At 51.5% G+C, this 19,759-nt stretch overlaps 1 protein-coding gene, 1 long non-coding RNA gene and 1 pseudogene across 35 annotated transcripts in view; 2 read left to right on the top strand and 1 right to left on the bottom strand.

Annotated features, from left to right (window-relative positions):
• Window positions 1-19,759, bottom strand: part of LOC144337321 (uncharacterized) — a 153,312-nt gene that overhangs the window by 130,636 nt on the left and 2,917 nt on the right. The gene's annotated exons all lie outside the window — the stretch shown is intronic.
• Window positions 1,662-8,726, top strand: LOC695256 (leukocyte immunoglobulin-like receptor subfamily B member 5). 33 transcript variants are annotated; one of them, XM_077981568.1, is made up of 13 exons: window positions 1,662-1,754; window positions 1,981-2,065; window positions 2,229-2,272; window positions 2,452-2,737; window positions 2,885-3,184; window positions 3,633-3,929; window positions 4,174-4,476; window positions 4,804-4,854; window positions 5,143-5,193; window positions 6,241-6,357; window positions 6,932-7,047; window positions 7,130-7,167; window positions 7,427-7,479. In XM_077981568.1, exons 2-10 carry the CDS (start codon window positions 2,032-2,034, stop codon window positions 6,324-6,326), a joined length of 1,452 nt encoding a protein of 483 aa, XP_077837694.1. In that variant the 5' UTR covers window positions 1,662-1,754; window positions 1,981-2,031; the 3' UTR covers window positions 6,327-6,357; window positions 6,932-7,047; window positions 7,130-7,167; window positions 7,427-7,479. The 33 variants fall into 33 exon arrangements, with proteins under 33 accessions (XP_077837694.1, XP_077837701.1, XP_077837700.1 ...); XM_077981575.1 differs by having other exon boundaries at window positions 1,665-1,754; window positions 2,229-2,264; window positions 6,937-7,047; XM_077981574.1 differs by having other exon boundaries at window positions 1,665-1,754; window positions 2,229-2,264.
• On the top strand, window positions 10,387-14,842 carry LOC695140 (trifunctional enzyme subunit beta, mitochondrial pseudogene; annotated as a pseudogene). The gene has a single exon (XR_013410228.1). The product of XR_013410228.1 is annotated as a trifunctional enzyme subunit beta, mitochondrial pseudogene (transcript).

Below are 19,759 nucleotides of genomic sequence, written 5' to 3'. Positions count from 1 at the left end.
ACGCCTTTTTTGTTTAATATACCATTTGTTATTCATTCTTGTCCGGTGACTTTCCTCCCACACACCTGATCTTGCAAAAAGGATTTCTCCCAAGGCTGTCCCTGGCATCAGACCTCATGATGGAGGATTGTGGCAGCTGGTCCTGTCTCGCTGTCCCCAAAGTAGCATCAGCTCTGGTTTGTACCCAGGAGGACAGGACTAATGCCAGCCTCACGCTCATATGTGGGACAGACGCACATATGACAGACGCACTGTCTGACAACAGTGGACTGAATCTGGTTTTGGGGGCTTTTTTCGTGTGTGTGTGTGTGTGTGTGTGTGTGTGTGTGTGTGTGTGTGTGTTTGTTTTTAGACAGAGTCTAGCTCTTGTTGACCAGGCTGGAGTGCACTGGCACGATCTCGGCTCACCGCAACCTCCGCCTCCTGGGTTCAAGCAATTCTCCTGTCTCAGCCTCCCAAGTAGCTGGGATTACAGGCACCCGCCACCACGCCCGGCTAGTTTTTTTGTATTTTTCGTAGAGACAGGGTTTCTCCATGTTGGTCAGGCTGGTCTCGAACTCCCGACCTCAGATGATCCCCCCACCTCGGCCTCCCAAAGTGCTGGGATTACAGGCGTGAGCCACAGCGCCCGGCGGCTGAATCTGTTAAACACAAAAACAGGAGAGGCGGCCCCATGCTGATCCGGACTTCAGTCAGTGGGTGGAGATATCCCAGCTCCTGTCCACAAACAGTTTCATCTGGAGCCCCTACCCCCTCCCTGACTGTGAGGACCTGGGGTTCCTCTTCTGTCCCACACAGAAGTGGAAGTTTCCTCCCTAATGACCCCAGGATGGTCTTAGACACATGCTAGCTGTCAGCTTTCAACTCTGTTCTTTGATGTGCAACCTTCTCAAGTTAAAAAAAAAACTTTTCATTTCTTTTTCTGCACAAAACTTTCATAATCTACATATTTCATATATATATATATATATATGTATGTATGTTTTGAGACAGGGTCTTGCTGTCTCACCCAGGCTGGAGTGCAGTGCTGTGATCGTACCTCACTGCAACCTGGACCACCCAGGCTCAAGCAATCTTCCCACCTCCGTCTCCCAAATAGCTGGGACTGCAGTCGTGCACAAACACACCTGATTATTTCTTTTTTATTATAGGCAGACACGGGGTCTCACTATGTTCCCCAGGTTGGTCTTGAACTTCTGAGCTCAAGGGATCCTCCATCCTCAGCCTCCCTAGGCGCTCAGATTCCAGGGGTGGGCCACCGTGCCGGGAACTTCAAACATATTATAAGGAGCGTTTCTTGGTATTTGGAGCAGATGTGGGCTCTTGAGTGGGGGCATCAAACATCTTCCTCAACTACGGAGCTCAACGCCAGGATCCTCTCACGCCCCAACCACTCCTGTCCTAATCTGGTCTGGAAATTCACCATGGCCGAGCCCTCTCCCATGTCCCAGGCACCACTGACCCCCACGTCCACTCTGAGAAGCTGAGGTCATGACCACAAGCTCCAAATGAACAAGGCTCAAGCAAAAGCCACTTTATTGTCTAAGGTCACATAATCAGTGGAAGTGGGAATAAAATTCAGCTCCCTCCTCCACCCCGAGTCAGATGACAAACCTGAGTAATTGTCCTGAAAACCTTGAACGTGGTTGGAGGTACAGAGGGACGGCCAAGGACAAAGGGGCACTGAGGAGGCAGGAATGATTCAGGGGTTCATTCCCGGAGAAGCGGGTTTTGCTGCTCTGCCCCAGCCCTTGGTGAGCTGAGCGTAGGTCACTAGACAGTGGCTAGGGCTCAGGGCGACCCCATTTCTGTCTGAAATGTCTGCGGAGAGCCTGGAGGTCACCCCAGCCCCATCCCTGGGGAAATGAGAGCCAGGCTCTTGGGGAGGGCGGTTCCCCTTCCTGTTGCGGACGGGACAGCCTTGTGACAGGGAGAACCCAGCCTCCAGTCCACACTCTGCGTGTTTTTGTGTCCCGCCAGGCACTGTGATCTCATCCGCCTGCACAGCTGAGTCCAGTGGGAGCTGACGCCATGACCCTCACCCTCCCAGTCCTGATGTGCCTCGGTGAGGTTTGAAGAGGGGAAAGGAAGGCCCCAGTCTTGGAGGGAACTCAGTCTAAAGCCAGGCTCTGGTCTGTCAGAGAATGTGGTCTATCAGAGGCTCTGAGGGAGGAGAGGAACTCCTGAGGCTTCGGGGGACAAATCTCTCACAGGGAACTCTCTTCCAGGGTTGAGTCTGGGCCCCAGGACCCACGTGCAGGCGGGTGAGTCTGTCCCCAGCTCTCCCAGGTCCCTCCTTCTCACTGGGGACAAAGACCCAACCCCGGGCAGCTGGGGGCAGAGATCGCTGTTCTGGGCTGACTGATGGGGACATCTGGAGGGTCCTGGGGCTGGGAGCTAGTATCTGAGGGATGAGGATGTCTTGGGATCCAGCCTCTGATTCCATTCTAGGCACCCCCCCCCAAACCCACCCTTTGGGCTGAGCCAGGCTCTGTGATCATAAGGGGGAGCCCCATGACCCTCTGGTGTCAGGGGCCCCTGGAGACTCAGGAGTACCGTCTGGATCAGGAGGGACTCCCGTGGACCTGGGGGAGACAGAACCCACTGGAGCCTGGAGCCAAGGCCAAGTTCCACATTCGCTCCGCGGTGTACAGCACTGCAGGGCGATACCGCTGCTACTTTGAGACCCCTGCAGGCTGGTCAGAGCCCAGTGACCCCCTGGAGCTGGTGGTGACAGGTGAGAGGACACTCAGGGGTCCCAGCCCCAGGCTCTGCCCTCAGGAAGGGGGTCGGCTCTCAGGGGCGTCTCCCTCTCACAGCCCAGCCCTGGGGATGATGCGGGAGTTGTGAGTCCCATTTAACACGGTGCCTCCTTCTCTCCTAGGATTCTATGCAGAGCCCACTCTCTTAGCCCTGCCCAGCCCTGTGGTGGCCTCAGGAGGGAACGTGACCCTCCAGTGTGATATACGGAACGGATTTCTCACGTTTGTTCTTGTTGAGGAAGAACAGAAGCTCCCCAGGACCCTGTACTCACAGAACCTCCCCAAAGGGCCATCCCAGGCCCTGTTCCCTGTGGGTCCCGTGACCCCCAGCTCCAGGTGGAGGTTCAGATGCTATTACTACTACAGGAAAAACCCTCAGGCGTGGTCGAACCCCAGCGACCCCCTGGAGATTCTGGTCCCAGGTGAAAAGGCCACCAGGCTTCTTTATATAATTTTGGGGAGCCAGATAGGTTGTTGGGAGTTTGATGACTGATCATGGCCAGGACCCCAGGAGGATGTGCTGATGGATGGGCTGAAGCTGTGAGGAAGACCCCATGGGGAGGCTCGATAGGGAAAGAGGAGCCTGAGTCACCCTCACCTGGAAAGGGGTCAACTCAGGAAGGCACTGGGTGTATCTGCTGCAATTTCCTGTCCCCCTGTGAGGAGAGGACAGACCAGACAGGCAGTGGCCGGGAGCCAGGGAGACACTAGTGATCTGGAATTTCTCCAAGACAGACCCAGGTGAGAAGGAGCCCCTGGGATCCGAGACACAGAGCGTGAGAGACAGTGAGAGCTGCAGGGCCAGGACGGGAGAAGGAAGGGGCAGAGGAGGAACCAGCCCTCGGAGTCCCAACTCGTCTTTCCCTCCAGGCGTGTCTAGGAAGCCCTCCCTCCTGGCCCCGCAGGGCCCTGTGGTGGCCCGTGGAGGCAGCTTGACCCTGCAGTGTCGCTCTGATGTCGGCTACGACAGATTCGCTCTGTACCAGGAGGGGGGACATGTCCTCCTCCAGCGCCCTGGCCAGCAACCCCAGGCTGGGCTCTCCCAGGCCAGCTTCACCCTGAGCCCTGTGAGCCGCTCCCACGGGGGCCAGTACAGATGCTACGGTGGACACAACCTCTCCCCTAAGTGGTCGGCCCCCAGTGTCCCCCTGGACATCCTGATCGCAGGTGAGGAGCCCAGCGGGTTCAGTCAGGGACCCAGGCTCTGCACCGGCCCTGCCGGGGAATCCAGTTAGTGATGGCCGGGATGAGGGGTGGGGGCGTCCCAAGGGAGGGAGAGACAGACAGAGATGGGATGGGTGGGGAGGGGGAGACTCAGAGAAAACAGAGACAGAGGCTCCCAGAGAGGCCTGGGGGGGTCTCAGCTCAGAATAAGGTGAGGCAGCCCCTCACCCATCCTTCTTCTCTCCAGGACTGATCCGTGACACACCCTCCGTCTCAGTGCGGCCGGGCCCCACGGTGGCCTCAGGAGAGAACGTGACCCTGCTGTGTCAATCATGGCACAACATAGACACTTTATTTTTGACCAAGGAGGGTGCGGCCCATCCCCCGCTGCGTCTAAAGTCGAAGTACCAGTCTTATACATACCAGGCTGAATTCTCCATGAGTCCTGTGACCTCAGCCCAGGGTGGAACCTACCGATGCTACAGCGCAATCAGGTCCTACCCCTACCTGCTGTCAAGCCCTAGTTACCCCCTGGAGCTCGTGGTCTCAGGTGAGGACCCTGACCCTGTTCTGTCCGAGCTCAAAGGCTCAGCTCGGACCCTGCCCCTAGGAGAGCTCTGGGCTAGGATGGAGTCGGGGTTGGGGGGGTCGTGATGGGAGGCTCAGCCAGAGGGGGACTCACCCCTCAGAGGGGAGGAGGACAGTGGGGGCACCCCAGGCACGCCCACCCTTGGCCCCATCTCCTGGGACACAAAAGGTGAAAGGTAAGCAGAAGGAAGTTCCGGAGAAGCCACAGAGCAGGTGGAGGGAGGGGTCTCAGTGGAGGAGGGGACTCCAGCACCAAAGCTCCTCACTCCCTGCCTGTGCTTATTCCCAGGACCCTCTGGGGACCCCAGCCCCCCACCCACAGGCTCCACCCCCACACCTGGTGAGTCGTTGAGATCTGGGCTCAGAGGGAGCACGGCCTCCCCCAGGGCAGCCCTGAGTCTCCTGGAGGATCCCATTCCCCTCAAAGACTCAAGCACGAGCTTCCCTCCAGGGAGCCGGGCAGAGCCACAGGAGGGGCCACAGGCTCCCAGGGGCTCCGAGGCTGGGCCGGTGAGGGGCGGGGGGCGCGAGGCAGAGGGAGGTGTTGGGGCCCAGCCTGGGGGAGGAGCAGCCGGGCTGACGTGGGGGGCAGGGCCACCCCAGCCCTCACCTCCTCATCCTGACCCAGCAGGCCCTGAGGACCAGCCCCTCACCCCCACGGGGTCAGACCCCCAGAGTGGTGAGTGAGGGGCTCTGAGTGGGAGGTGGGCGGGGTCCGGAGGAGCCAGGGCTGGGTTCTGTCCTAGGTTCAGGCTCCTCCGGAGATGGTGACGTGCACAAGCCCTTCCCCTGCCTGGGCCTCAGTTTCTCCAAGTGTAAAGGAGAGAGGCCTGCACAGGTGGGATTCTTCAGGGGCCTGTCCTGTCCCACCTGCAGCAGTGACGGTGACCTGGGGCGGAGGAGGGGAGCAGGGCCATGGTTTGGGGCATTCAGGCTCTTTCCCTGCATCTCCAGGGCTCGGCTCTGGTGCTGGGAACAAGGGCTGCAGGTCAGACTCCTGGGTTCCCTTCCCAGCTCGGCTGCATCCCACTGTGGGGCCACAGGCAGGTCAATTTTCTACTCCAAGTCAGGTTCAGCAGTTGTAAACGGACTCAGTCCCATCCAGCTCATAGAACCGCTGTGAGGTGTAAGTGAAATCTCGGGATCTGGCCCTGTACACAGTTCAGCAGGGACACAGCCCTCCTGCTACCCTCGGCCCTTCCCAGATACACACAGAGCCTCTATCCAGACAGGTGCTGCATGGGAGTGTGGGAACTCGGCAGAGTGGGAAGCGGACCTGGCTGAGCTGGGGGTGACAGCAATGCAGGGTCCGTCCTGCACAGCCCACTCCTTCCCCCAGGTCCTGCTGTGCTGGGGAAGGGAGGGTCGTAAGGAGGACACCAGCCCCAGATGGAGACACTAGCACAGGCCTCTCCTGTCAGACGAAGAGACCCAGAGCAGGAAGCGGGTGTCCACCTGGTAGGGCAGCAGGAGAACAGCTGGGGAAAACTCAAGGTCCTGGGTTCCCTTCCCAGACCTGCTTCTTCCAGGCTGGGGGGCCTGGGGCAGGCGATTCCCCTCTCTGAGCCTCGGTTTGCTCCTCTGTGAATTGGGGGGTTGGCAATCCCATGTTGCACGACTGCTGTGAGGGTTGGAGCTCATGAAGGAAAGACCTAGCTCGCGTCTGCACACAGTAGGTGCTCACATCAATGACGTCATACCCATTCCTGACGTCATCACGCTCAAGGTCTGGGAAGGCACCTGGGGGTTGTGACCGGGGTCTCAGTGGCCTTCATCCTGCTGCTCTTCCTCCTCCTCTTCCTCCTCCTCTGACATCGGCATCAGAGCAAACACAGGACATGGGGTGAGTAGGGAATGAGGAGACCCGTGGGCTGACCGAGGGTGGGCTCAGGGCACCAGCCAAAGGGAACCCAAACACACAGGAAACTCAGCTTAGAAAAACTGCTCCAGAGGCCGGGCGCGGTGGCTCAAGCCTGTAATCCCAGCACTTTGGGAGGCCGAGGCGGGTGGATCACGAGGTCAGGAGATCGAGACTATCCTGGCTAACATGGTGAAACCCCGTCTCTACTAAAAATACAAAAAACTAGCCGGGCGTGGTGGCGGGCGCCTGTAGTCCCAGCTACTTGGGAGGCTGAGGCGGGAGAATGGCGTGAACCCGGGAGGCAGAGCTTGCAGTGAGCCGAGATCACGCCACTGCACTCCAGCCTGGGAGACACAGCGAGACTCCGTCTCAAAAAAAAAAAAGAAAAACTGCTCCAGAAATTCCCAGGTGAAACATCGAGAAAGAAGAGAATAAATGTGAGCATGCGTGGCAGTGCTTGATTCTCCTGATTTTACTTTAAATTTATGATGTATTTAAAACCTCAGGGCCAGTGGGCCTCCAGGTTTCTTTCTTTCTGCTCAAGTTGTGTGTGCAGGGCAGCTGGTTCGAATTCTCCCAAGCCTGACACTCTGTCCATCTCTGCCCAGCCCATTTCTACCGTCCTGCAGGGGCTGCGGGGCCAGAGCCCAAGGACCAGGTCCTGCAGAGGAGGTAATTCTGCCTGACGACCCCAGACTCCCATCCGCCCGCACAGGCCCCTCACTGCCCCTCACACTCCCGTGTCCTCCCCCAGGGCCAGCCCAGTTGCTGACGTCCAGGAGGAAATTCTCAGTGAGTGACGAGAAGAGGGGGGCACCTGGGGTGGGCAAGGGGGCTCCAAAGTTTCTGTAGCAATGGGGGCATGAGCACAGGCTGGGAAGGTTCTGGGGCCAAGGGGAAGGTGGTCTGAACCCACACTATGGGACCTCGGGGACATCACAGTCACTCCCTGGATCTCGGCCACTCTAGTGGGAGCTGGGCAGGGGCCAGCAGGACTCAGAGGTCTCAGGGAACCTTCCCAGGAGATGAACCCCTTGCTCTGGCCCCGCAGATGCTGCCGTGAAGGACACACAGCCTGAGGACAGGGTGGAGCTGGACAGTCGGGTGAGACCCCGCCCCTGTCCTGGGCACCAAAGGCCTCCTGGTGCCAGATCTAATCCTGCAGGACTTCTCTGTCCTCTTCACCCGGTTCTCAGCATCATCACGGTGGACCCCTCCTTGTCCAGCACGCTGCCTCCCGCCTGCTGTGACCTCACTCTCTCCTGCTGTCCTGGGACCTCGCGGGCCTCCTCCCGGCTCCCCTTCCCGCTCCTCCTCCTCTGTTTGGCCGTCTGGTGGTTAGAGCGCTCCCCAGGCCTCAGGAGGATGAGGAATAGATGAACCACCCCGGTCCCCTGGGCTCCCTTCATTCATTCATCCAGTGAGTGTTCCCAGGAGCTCACTGTGGATTGGGCTCCCTGTGGGAGCTGCAGACACAGCAGGCAGCAGAGCCGCCCCCGCCTCCTGAGCTCACCTCGTGGTGGGAGACAAAATGCAAATAAATGCATGTGTCGAGGAGTGCAACGTGCTGTAAGAAACATAAACCAGGGAAAGGGCAGAGTGTGGGGCAGTGGGGCCAGTCTGAATGTAAGGGGAGGGCTGTCTGCTCAGCTGTCATCTGAGAAGCCCAGATGGAGGGGGCCACAGGATCCTCTAATGGACGAGCTCCTGCAGGCAGAAGAAACAGCCGTGCAAAGGCCCCGAGGCAGCAGCGAGCTCTTGCAGGAAGGCGGGCTTTAGGCTGCAGCCAAATGGGCAAGGTCAGAGTGAGGAGGAGAGGCCAGAACCACAGGGAGGGAGAGACCAGACCCTCCACGGCCTTCGGGCGTCCCTGAGATTCCATCAGGAAAGGGATGTAATCGAATCATCCTGGGAATAGTGAGGAAAATTGACTCCAGGGGATCAGGGGGACTCAAGGACCCCCCACCAGTGTCTTTCTCCAGCAGAGACCACACGATGAAGACCCCCAGGCAGTGACATACGCCCGGGTGAAACACTCCGGACCTAGGAGAGAAATGGCCTCCACTCCCTCCCCACTGTCCGAGGAATTCCTGGACACAAAGGACACACAGGCGGAAGAGGACAGGCAGATGGACACTGAGGTGAGTCCTTTCCTCTCCAGGCCCCCAGCCCTCCCCTACCCCCATCACATTCCTTCCCTCTCACTCTCCCCCACTGCAGGCTGCTGCATCTGAAGACCCCCAGGATGTGACCTACGCCCAGCTGCAGAGCTTGACCCTCAGACGGGAGGCAACTGAGCCTCCTCCATCCCAGGAAGGGGAACCTCCAGTTGAGCCCAGAGTCTTTTGAGACTCTGGCCATCCACTAGCCCATGGGGGACCCAGATCCTACACTCAACAGAAGGAGACTCAGGGACTCCAGAAGGCACGAGAGCTGCCCCCAGTGGACAGCAATGAACCCCAGCCAGCCTGGACCCCTAACACAGACCACTAGGATATCCTGGGAACTTTGGGACTCACTCGATTCTGCAGTTAAAGATGACTAATATCCTTGCATTTTTGAAATAAAGCCACAGACTTCTCAATAAATCAATGAGCTGAGAAAACTAAAACAGAAATTAGAGAATGGTATAAATTGAATGATAATGTAAATATTACACATTAAATGATGAAATCGGAAAACTACAAATGAGTGAATGAATTAGAAAAGAATAAAACCTACGTAATTAATGACCTTGGCAATGATAGAATTTAGAAAAAGAACGACAAATTATTCCAAATGAAGGTGTGAGGAAGTGGACAAAAATAACAAGAGGAGTTACTAATGAGGACAAAACAACTACGTGAAAACTCAATGAAGCCAAAAAAGCTCATTCTTGAGAATGGTAATTACATTCACAAATCCTAGCCACGATAAGCAAGGAAAAAAGCAGGGGTCAGGCACCCATTTCCATATGGGGGCGAAACAGCAGACAGCACCACAAATCTGACACATATTGCCTTTATTTTTTTCACTTTTAAGCACAGGGATACATGTGCAGGTTTGTTAGATAGATAAACTTGTGTCAAGGGGGTTTGTTTTGTTTTTTTGTGTGTGGTTTTTTTTTTTCATTTTTTTTTTGAGACGGAGTCTCGCTCTGTCACCAGGCTGGAGTGCAGTGGTGCAATCTCCACTTACTGCAAGCTCCACCTCCCAGGTTCACGCCATTCTCCTGCCTCAGCCTCCCAAGTAACTGGGACTACAGGTGCCCACCACCACACCTGGCTAATTTTTGTATTTTTAGTAGAGATGGGGTTTTACCATCTTGGCCTGGCTGGTCTCGAACTCCTGACCTCGTGATCCACCCTCCACGGTCTCCCAAAGTGGTGGGATTACTAGGCTGTTTTCCTGACCCTCTCCCTCATTTCTCCCTTCACCCTCAAATGCACCCCAGTGTCTGTTGTTCCCCTCTATGTGTCCATGTGTTCATATCCTTTAGCTCCCACTTATAAGTGAGAACATGCAGTATTTGGTTTTCTGTTCCTGCATTAGTTTCCCAAGGATGATGGCCTCCAGCTCCATCCTGCCCCTGCAAAGGACATGCTCTCATTCATTTTTATGGCTGCATAGTATTCCATAGTGCATATGTGCCACGTTTTCTTTATCCAGTCTGCCATTGATGGGCATTTGGGTTGATTCGATTTCTTTGCTATTGTGAATGGTGTTGGAATGACCATTTGCGTCCATGTGTCTTTATGGTAAAATGATTTATATTCATCTGAGTATATACCCAGAATTGGGATTGCTGGATTGAAGGGTAATTCTGCTGATAGCTCTTTGAGGAATCGCCATACTGCTTTCCACAATGGTTGAACTAATTTACATCTCACCAATGGTGTATAAGTGTTCTCTTTTCTCTGCAATCCCACCAGCATCTGTTATTTTTTGACTTTTTAATAATAGCTATTCTGACTGGTGCAAGATGGTATCTCATTGTGGTTTTGATTTGCATTTCTCTAATGATCAATGATATTGAGGTTTTTTCTGTATGCTTGTTGGCACATGTATGTCTTCTTTTGAAAAGTGTGTGTTTGTGTACTTTGCCCACATTTTAAGGGGGTTGTTTGTTTTTCTCTTGTAAATTTGCTTAAGTTCCTTATAGATGCTGGATATTAGACCTTTGTCAGATGCGTAGTTTATAAATACGTTTTCCCATTCTGTAGGTTGTCTGTTCACTCTGTTGATAGTTTCTTTTGCTGTGCAGGAGCTCTTAAGTTTAATTAGATCCCACTGGTGAATTTGTGCGTTTGTTGTGATTGTTTTTGGTGTCTTTGTCATGGAATATTTGTCCATTCCTATGTCCAGGATAGTATTGCCTGGATTGTCTTCTAGGGATTTATGGTTTTGGGCTTTACATTTAAGTCTTTAATCTGTCTTGAATTAATTTTTGTGTATGGTATAAGGAAGGGGTCCAGTTGCAATCTTCTGCATATGGCTAACCAGTTATCCCAGCATCATTTATTGAATAGGGAATCTTTCCCCATTGCTTGTTTTGTCAGTTTTGTCACAGATCAGATGGTCGTAGATGCGTGGCCTTATTTCTGGGCACCCCATTCTGTTCCGTTGGTCTATATGCCTGCTTGTGTACCGGTGCCATGCTGTTTTGGTTACTGTAGCCTGGTAGTATAGTTTGAAGTCGGGTAATGTGATGCCCCCAGCTTTTTTCTTTTTGCTTAGGATTGCCTTGGCTATTCGGGCTCATTTTTGGTTCCATATGAATTTTATAATAGTTTTCTCTACTTCTGTGAAGAATGTTGTTGGTAGTTTGAGGGGAATAGCATTGAATCTGTACATTACTTTGGGCAAGATAGCCATCTTAATGATATTGATTCTTCTGATCCATGAGTATGGGATGCTTTTCCGTTTGTTTGTGTCTCCTCTGATTTCTTTAAGGAGTGTTTTATAATTTCCATTGTAGAGATCTTTCATCTCCCCAGTTAGCTGTATTCCTAGTATTTTATTTTGTGTGTGTGTGACACTTGTGAATGGGATTGCCTTTCTTATTTGGCCCTCAGTTTGGCTGTTGTTGGTGTATTGAAATGCTAGTGAATTTGTACATAGATTTTGTATCCCGCAACATTGCTAAAGTTGTTTATCAACTGGAGGAGCTTTTAGGCTGAACAATCAAGTTCTTTCAAATATCTTAAAAGCCTTTTCAAGAAGGATTACTACAAATAAGCACAGATAATGAAAACTACAATAAACATATAACTCTTCAAAGCCCAGACAATGAAGAACATTTACTAACATCAACACCATCAAGAAAAACACGACCTCACTAAATGAGGTAAATAAGGCACCACGGACCAATCCTAGAGAAGCAGAAATATCTGAACTTTCAGACAAATAATTCAAAACAGTTTTGTTGAGGAATGTCAAAGACACTCGAGATAAAACAGAAAAGGAATTCAGAATTCTATCTTATAAATTTAACATAGAGATTAAAATAATTTTTAAAAATCAAGCAGAAAAATTCCAGAACTGAAAAAAATGCAATTGGCATACTGAAGAATGCGTCAGAGGCCTTTAATAGCAGAATTGATCAAGCAGAAGAATAATTAGTGAAGACAGGTTATTTGAAAATACACAGTCAGGATCAAGAAAATGAGGTATATATATATATACACACACACATACATACACACAGACATACATATACACACACCATGGAATACTATGCAGCCATAATAAAAGAATGAGATCATGTCCTTTGCAGGAATGTGGATGGAGCTGCAGGTCATTATCCTCAGAAAACTAACTCAGGAACAGAAAACTAAATACCTCATGTTCTCACCTATTAGTGAGAGCTAAATGATGAGAACATGTGGACACAGAGAGGAACAACAGACAGCGGGACATATTGAAAGGTGGGGGTTGGAAGAAGGGAAAGGATCAAGAAAAATAACTAATGGGTACTAGGCTTAATATCTGGGTGACAAAATAATCTGCACAACAGTCAGAGCCTTGGCACTTGGGTCTGAACCTTGCTCAGAGTAGGAGTCTGTGCGAACATCAGTTAAGTTTCCAGAATGACTACCATCTTGACTTACATTTTTAAAACTCTTCCCACTACATGGCCGGGCATGGTGGCTCACGCCTGTAATCCCAGCACTTTGGGAGGCCAAGATGGGCAGATCATGAGCTCAGGAGATTGAGACCATCCTGGTTAACACGGTGAAACCTCGTCTCTAATAAAAATACAAAAAAAAAAAAAAAAAATTAGCCAGGCATGGTGGCGGGCACCTATAGTCCCAGCTACTCAGGAGGCTGAGGCAGAAGAATGGTGTGAACCCAGGAGGTGAAGCTTGCAGTGAGCCGAGATTGCACCACTGCACTCCAGCCCGGGCAACAGAGAGAAATTCTGTCTCAAAAAAAAAAAAAAAAAGTAAAAAATCTTCCCACTACATCGAAACAGGCCCTCAGATTTTTTTATTTTGTCTTCCAGTTATAAGACCTCTGAGCTGTTCCTCCAGCTGCGAGCTGCCCCAGAGAGAGAATCTGACCAGCACAGTTGATCACTTATACGTAGATGACCCTGGTTTCTGGATTGGTTCCTATATGGATGGATCATTGGATTTTTAGCTTTATCTGAAAGCCGTCCAGACCAAAATGAAGAAGACATTAGCCAAACCCAACATAAGGAATATTGTGGTGGTGGATGGTGTTCGCACTCCATTTTTGCTGTCAGGCGCTTTCTATAAAGATCTGACGCCACATGATTTGGCTACAGCAGCATTTACGGGTTTGTTGCATCAGACCAGTGTCCCCAAGGAAGTTGATTATATCATCTTTGGCACAGTTATTCAGGAAGTGAAAACAAGCAATGTGGCTAGAGAGGCTGCCCTTGGAACTGACTTCTCTGACAAGACTCCTGCTCACATTGTCACCATGGCTTGTATCTCTGCCGACCAAGTCATGACCACAGGTGTTGACTTGATTGCTTCTGGCCAGTGTGATGTGATTGTGGCAGGTGGCGTCCAGCTGATGTCCGATGTCCCTATTCACCATTCAAGGAAAGTGAGAAAACTGGTGCTTGCTCTCAATAAAACCAAAACTGTGGGCCGGTGACTGTCTTTAATCTCTAAATTCCGATTGAATTTCCTAGCACCTGAGCTCCCTGCGGTTGCCAAGTTCTCCACTGGTGAGACCATGGGTCACTCTGCAGACCAACAGGCCACCTCCTTTGCTGTTTCTTGGCTGGAACAGTGTGAAGACGCACTGTGCTCTCCCAGTCTGGCCAAGAAGGCACAGGATGAAGGATTCCTTTCTGATGACGTACCATTCGAAGTACCAGGAAAAAATACAGTTACCAAAGATAATGGCATCCATCCTTCCTCATTGGAGCAGACGGCCAAACTAAAACCTGCATTCATCAAGCCCTACGGCACAGTGACAGCTGAAATTCTTCTTTCTTGACTGCTGGCGCATCTGCAATGTTGATTATGGCAGAGGAAAAAGCTCTGGCCATGGGTTATAAGTCGAAGGCATATTTGAGGGATTTTATGTATGTGTCTCACGATCCAAAAGACCAACTATGACTCGGACCAATGTATGCCACTCCAGAAGTTCTAGAACAGGCAGGAATAACCATGAATGATACTGATGCTTTTGAATTTCATGAAGCTGTCTCGGGTCAGATTTTGGCAAACGTTAGAGCCATGGATTCTAATTGGTTTTCACAAAACTACACCGGTAGAAAAACCAAGGTTGGGATTGCCTCCTTTGGAGAAGTTTAATAACTAGGGTGGATCTCTGCCCCTGGGACACCCGTTTGGAGCCACTGGCTGCAGGTTGGTCACGGCAGCTGCCAAAAGATTACGGAAGGAAGGAGGTCAGTATGGCTTAGTGGCTGCCTGTGCAGCTGGAGGGCAGGGCCCTGCTATGATAGTGGAAACTTATCCAGAATAATAGATCCAGAAGAAATGACCGGAAGTTTCTGTGCAGCACTCACACTAGGCAACACTATTTCGGTGCATTCCGAATGACATTTATAGCTCCTAGCTCCCTTTAGGAAAGCAATTCTTGTGGCCTTCTGTTAGACACTTTGCACTTAAGCCTTGCCAGTGTTCTGAGCTTTTCAATAATCACAGTTTACTGCTCTTTCAGGGATTTCTAAGCCACCAGAATCTCACACAGAGGTGTGTAGGTGGTTGGTTTTGGTCTCTACTGTCACTAAACACAAAACGACGGGATGCAATTGGGAAAGAGGTCAGCTGAGATTTGGAATCATTTTTGTAATATTTGCAAATTATATTTTTCCTATCTGTGTTCTAAAGATAAGTGTTCTCTATAAAATACAAACCAATGTGCCTAAATTAATTCTGGAAAAATAATTCAGAATCTAAACATCACTGAAAACTTACAGAAAATGTTTAGATACATAAATATCATGGTGGTCAACCTTAATAAAGTGGAGAAATATTGAAAATAATAGGCCTGGCATGGTGGCTCATATCTGTAATCCCAGCACTTTGGGAGACCAAGGCGGGTGGATCACAAGGTCAGGAGATGGAGACCATCCTGGCTAACACGATGAAACCCCGTCTCTACTAAAAACACAAAACAATTAGCCAGGCGTGGTGGTGAGCGCCTGTAGTCCCAGCTACTCGGGAGGCTGAGGCGGGAGAGTGGCGTGAACCCAGGAGGCAGCTTGCAGTGAGCCAAGATCGCACCACTGCACTCCAGCCTGGGGGACAGAGTAGGCGACAGAGTGAGACTGTCTCTAAAAAAAAAAAAAAGAAAATAATAATAATAATAATCTACACAACAAACTGTCACAACACAGTTTACCTGTATAACAAACCTGCACATGTATCCTTGAACTTGAAACAAAAGTTAAAAGAAAAAGAAAAAATCCCATTAGGACATGAGCAAAAGGGCTGGGCATGGTGGTTCATGCTTATAATCCCAACAGTTTGGGAGGCCAAGACGGGAGGATCTCCTGAGGTCAGGAGTTCAAGACCAGCCTGACCAACATGGTGAAACCCCGTCTCTACCACTAATACAAAAATTAGTTGGGTGTGGTGGCGGATGTCTGTAATCCCAGCTGGGGACAGAGTCACCTGCCTGCATGCAGGTCCTGGGGCCCCGACTCAGCCCTGAAAGAGAGTTCCCTATAAGAGATTTGTCCCCCTGGGAGCCTGAGCAGGCCTTCCCATCATGGGAGTACCTGGAACTACAGGTATGCACCACCACACCCAGTTATTTTTTGTCTTTTTAGTATGCATGGAGTTTCACCATGTTGCCCAGCTGGTCTCGAACTCCTGGGCTCCAGCGATCTGTCTACCTCGGCCTCCCAGAGTGCTGGGAAAATAGGCATGAGCCATGGCAGGCAGCCAATCATAGCACTTGTTATCATTAGGATGATTGCTCTTTCTTCTCATTCTTGGACACACACCTCCCAGCATCTCATCTGTCAGAGAGGGTTTCTACCAGGGCTGTACTGGGAGTTAGGCTTGAAAAGGGGAGGAAGGCACCACCTGCCTGGGTCTCGAGAGTCTGCTCAGGGCTGTAACCAGCAGGGGAGGGTCCAGTGTGAACCTCATGTCTAACAAGTCTACAGTGAATCTGCTTCACATACACATGGAGGAGGCAGCTCAAGGCTGACCATGAACCTCAGTCAATGGGCAGAGATATCCCAGTGCTATCCACAAACACAGGGGAGGAGGAGCCACAACGTCCCACTTTCACCCAAAACCCCGAGCCCTCCCTGACTGTGAGGGCCCTGGGGTTCTCCTCTGTCTCATACAGAAGTAGAAACGTGCCCCTTAGTGACCCCCTGACATTGCAAGTCACCAGCAGCCACTCGGCTCTGAGCTCGCTGCTTCCTGAGGTTCCCTGCCGGTGTCAGGAAGTTTCATTTCTCATTTCCTTCTAGGGCTGCGTATTTCAGAAACATTATGTATTAGTCGGGGTTCTCTAGAGGGGCAGAACTAATGGGATAGGTGTATGTATAAAGGGGAGTTGATTAAGGAGTATTGATTCATTCACACGATCACAAGGTGAGGTGTCACAATAGACCGTCTGCAAGCTGAGGAGCAAGGAAGCCCATCCAAGTCCGAAAACCTCAGAGGTTGAGAAGCTGACAGTGCAGCCTGGGCGGCAGAGCGAGACCTTGTCTCAAATATATATATATGTGTGTGTGTGTGTGTGTATATACACACATATATGAGTGTGTTTTCAAGTCTCCTTCTTTCCCCTAAAGTCGCATGTACAGGGTGCGTGGTTCTAAGGTTCCCAGGGCTGAGACTCTGTCCTTCTTCACCTAGTCCAGAGAGAGGCTGATTTCCAACACCCTGCAGGGGCTGTGGAGCCAGAGCCCAGAGACAGAGGCCTTCAGAGGAGGTAATTCTGCCCGAAGACCCCAGACTCCCACACTCCCCCCCCAACCACACCCTCTGTCCTCCCCCAGGTCCAGCCCAGCTGCTGACATCCAGGAAGAAAACCTCAGTGAGTGAGAGGAAGAGCGGGTGCACCTGGGGTGCAGATGGGGGCCCTGCAGTTTCAGTAGTAACAGGAAGGGGCTGGGAAGGGTCTGGGGCTCAGGGGAACAGACACTGCCGTGAAGGACCCACAGCCCAGGACGGGGTGGAGTTGGACAGTCAGTGTGAGAAACACACTCACCCCTGAAAACCCAAAGAATGCACTCAGAGGCACGGGCAACAGCAAAAGTGAGCCTTTTTTTTTTTTTTTTTTTTTTTTTTGAGACGGAGTCTTGCTCTGTAGCCCAGGCTGGAGTGCAGTGGCCGGATCTCAGCTCACTGCAAGCTCCACCTCCTGGGTTTACACCATTCTCCTGCCTCAGCCTCCCAGGTAGGTGGGACTACAGGCGCCTGCCACCTCGCCTGGCTAGTTTTTTGTATTTTTTTAGTAGAGAAGGGGTTTCACCGTGTTAGCCAGGATGGTCTCGATCTCCTGACCTCGTGATCTGCCTGCCTCACCTCCCAGAGTGCTGGGATTACAGGTGTGAGCCACCGCGCCCGGCCTGAAAGTGAGCCTTTTAATAGGGTCTTGCAAGATTGGGCGTCTGCTAGGCAGGCACACCTGGGGCAGTCACAGCAGGCAATTTATCTCCTAGCACGCAAGTCCCTCCCCTACTTCCTCACTGGTCCAGTATTATGACGTTACAAACTTCCCAGACTTCCCCTGAGTTTCATTATCCCCCTTATAAGGTTATACACCTCGTCCCCTTCCCCGCTTAACTTGTAATTTCCCAGTAACGAAACTTTTTTCCCTTTTATGGGCTGACCCCCGCTCTACATTCTGTTCATTTACTGTGATTTGCTGGGAGCATGAGCCCTGCGGTTTGTTAAATCCGCAGACTGGCTGCCAGTGCTGAGAAGGTCCATGCCTTGAAAATGGACCATTTAAAATGTGTTCTCACAAATCCCCTCCTCCTTCTTATTTACTTCCTTTGGTCTCATGTTCATTTGAACCCTTCTAGGGCTTGAATCGCTTTAGAAGTTGTTTACTTTTTCTATTTTATTTTTATTTTTTTGAAACAGAGTCTTGCTGTGTGGCCCAGGCTGGAGTGCAGTGGCGCCATCTCAGCTCACTGCAACCTCCGCCTCCTGGGTTCCAGTGATTCGCCTGCCTCAGCCTCCCGAGTAGCTGGGATTACAGGCGTGCACCACCACACCCGGCTAATTGTTTTTGTATTTTTAGTAGAGACGAGGTTTCACCATGTTGGCCAGGCTGGTCTCAAACTCCTGACCTCAGGTGATCCACCCACCTTGGCCTCCCAAAGTGCTGGGATTACAGGCATGAGCTACCACGCCTGGTCAGATTTTTCACTTTATGACTACATAGTAGGTGTATATATTTATTAAATTACTTTTCAATGGTATTAATTCAATTTGCTATTTTTCAGCTTCACAATGTCTGTCTAATGCATTTCACCAGCTGCCTATATTTTCCTCATATGGTTGTCATTCCTGTGGGGCGGCTCTCCTCCCACGCACCTGGCCTTTCATAAAGGGTTTCTCCCAGGGCTGTCCAGGCATCAGCCTGATGAAGGGAATCGATGCCGCTGCTCCTGCCCCACTCTCCCAAACTTAGCCTCAGCTCAAGACTGTGCCCGGCAGGGATGGGACCAACGCCAGCCTCACACTCACCTGTGGGGCAGACGCCCACATCTGAGCACCGTGGACTGAATCTGTTTCTCACACACAGGGGAGGGGCTGAGAGCTGAGCGTGGACTCCAGTGAGTGAGCAGAGACCCCCCAGCGCCTGTCCACACACACAGGGGAGGGGGAGCCACAGCTTCCAGCCCCACCCAGAGCCCTGACCCCTCCCTGCCTGGGAGGACCCGGGGTTCCTCTTCTGTCCCACACGGAGGTGGGAACCTCCTCCTCCCTAATGACCCTGGGTGGTCCCAGACACCTGTGGCCACTCAGCTTTGAACTCTGTTCATTGCAGGGGACGCATCTCAATGTTGGGAACTTTTCTTTCTCTTTCTGTGCCTGTGGCTGTGGTGATCTGCATATTTCAGACGTGTCACAAGGAGCATTTCTTGGTATTTGGAGCCAATGTCGGCTCTTGAGTGGAGGCGTCAATCATCCTCCTCGACTGTGGAACCCAAGACCAGGATCCTCTCCTGTCCCACCCTCCGGTCTGAACTGGTCTGGAAATGCACCACGGCTGAGCCTCCCGTGTCCTGGGCACCACTGACCCCACAGCCACTGTGATGAGTGGGGTTCATGACAACAGGCTCAGAGGTGACATTAATGTCCAAGGTCACATAAACCCTGGATGATAATCAGGAATTAAACACAAATCAGCTCCCCTCCCCCGGAAGCAGATTACAGACCTAACAAACTGTTCTGAAAATCCTGAACATGGACGGAGGCGCCGAAGGATGGCCAAGGACACAAGGGGCACTGAGGAGGCAGGACCGACTCAGAGCCTCATTCCCAGGGGGGTGGGTGATGCTGCAACAAGGAAAAAAGGGAAAGTACAAGAGAGGGACTGTTTGGTAAGAAGGAAACATACACTCCAAGGACTGTATATATATATATAATATATATACTATATATAATTATATATGCTATATATACATTGTATATATAGTATATATATGTGTATATATATTTTTTTATATATATATGTTTTATTCTCTATATTCCCTGCATTTCCCCTTTTGAGACGGGGTCTCACTCTGTCACCGAGGCTGGAATGCCGAGGGGTGATCATAGCTCCCTGCAGCCTCCGCCTCCCAGGCCCAAGTGATCCTCCCACCTCAGCCTCCCGAGTAGCAGGGACCACAGTCATGAGCCTCCATGCCCAACTCACTTTTTTCTTTTCTGTAGAGACAGGATCGCAGTATGTTGTCCAGGACTGTCTGAAG

This window comes from Macaca mulatta, chromosome 19 (genome assembly GCF_049350105.2).
Source record: "Macaca mulatta isolate MMU2019108-1 chromosome 19, T2T-MMU8v2.0, whole genome shotgun sequence".
NCBI lineage: Eukaryota > Metazoa > Chordata > Mammalia > Primates > Cercopithecidae > Macaca > Macaca mulatta.
This window is presented reverse-complemented; position numbering and strand designations above follow the sequence as displayed.

Excerpts from the sequence above, each read along its gene's own strand:
- LOC695256 (XM_077981567.1), top strand. The coding sequence starts at position 2,032 with ATGACCCTCACCCTCCCAGTCCTGATGTGCCTCG. Across the intron at positions 3,185-3,632 it reads CCTGGAGATTCTGGTCCCAG|GCGTGTCTAGGAAGCCCTCC; the intron begins GTGAAAAGGCCA and ends CTTTCCCTCCAG. Across the intron at positions 4,855-5,142 it reads AGGCTCCACCCCCACACCTG|CAGGCCCTGAGGACCAGCCC; the intron begins GTGAGTCGTTGA and ends ATCCTGACCCAG.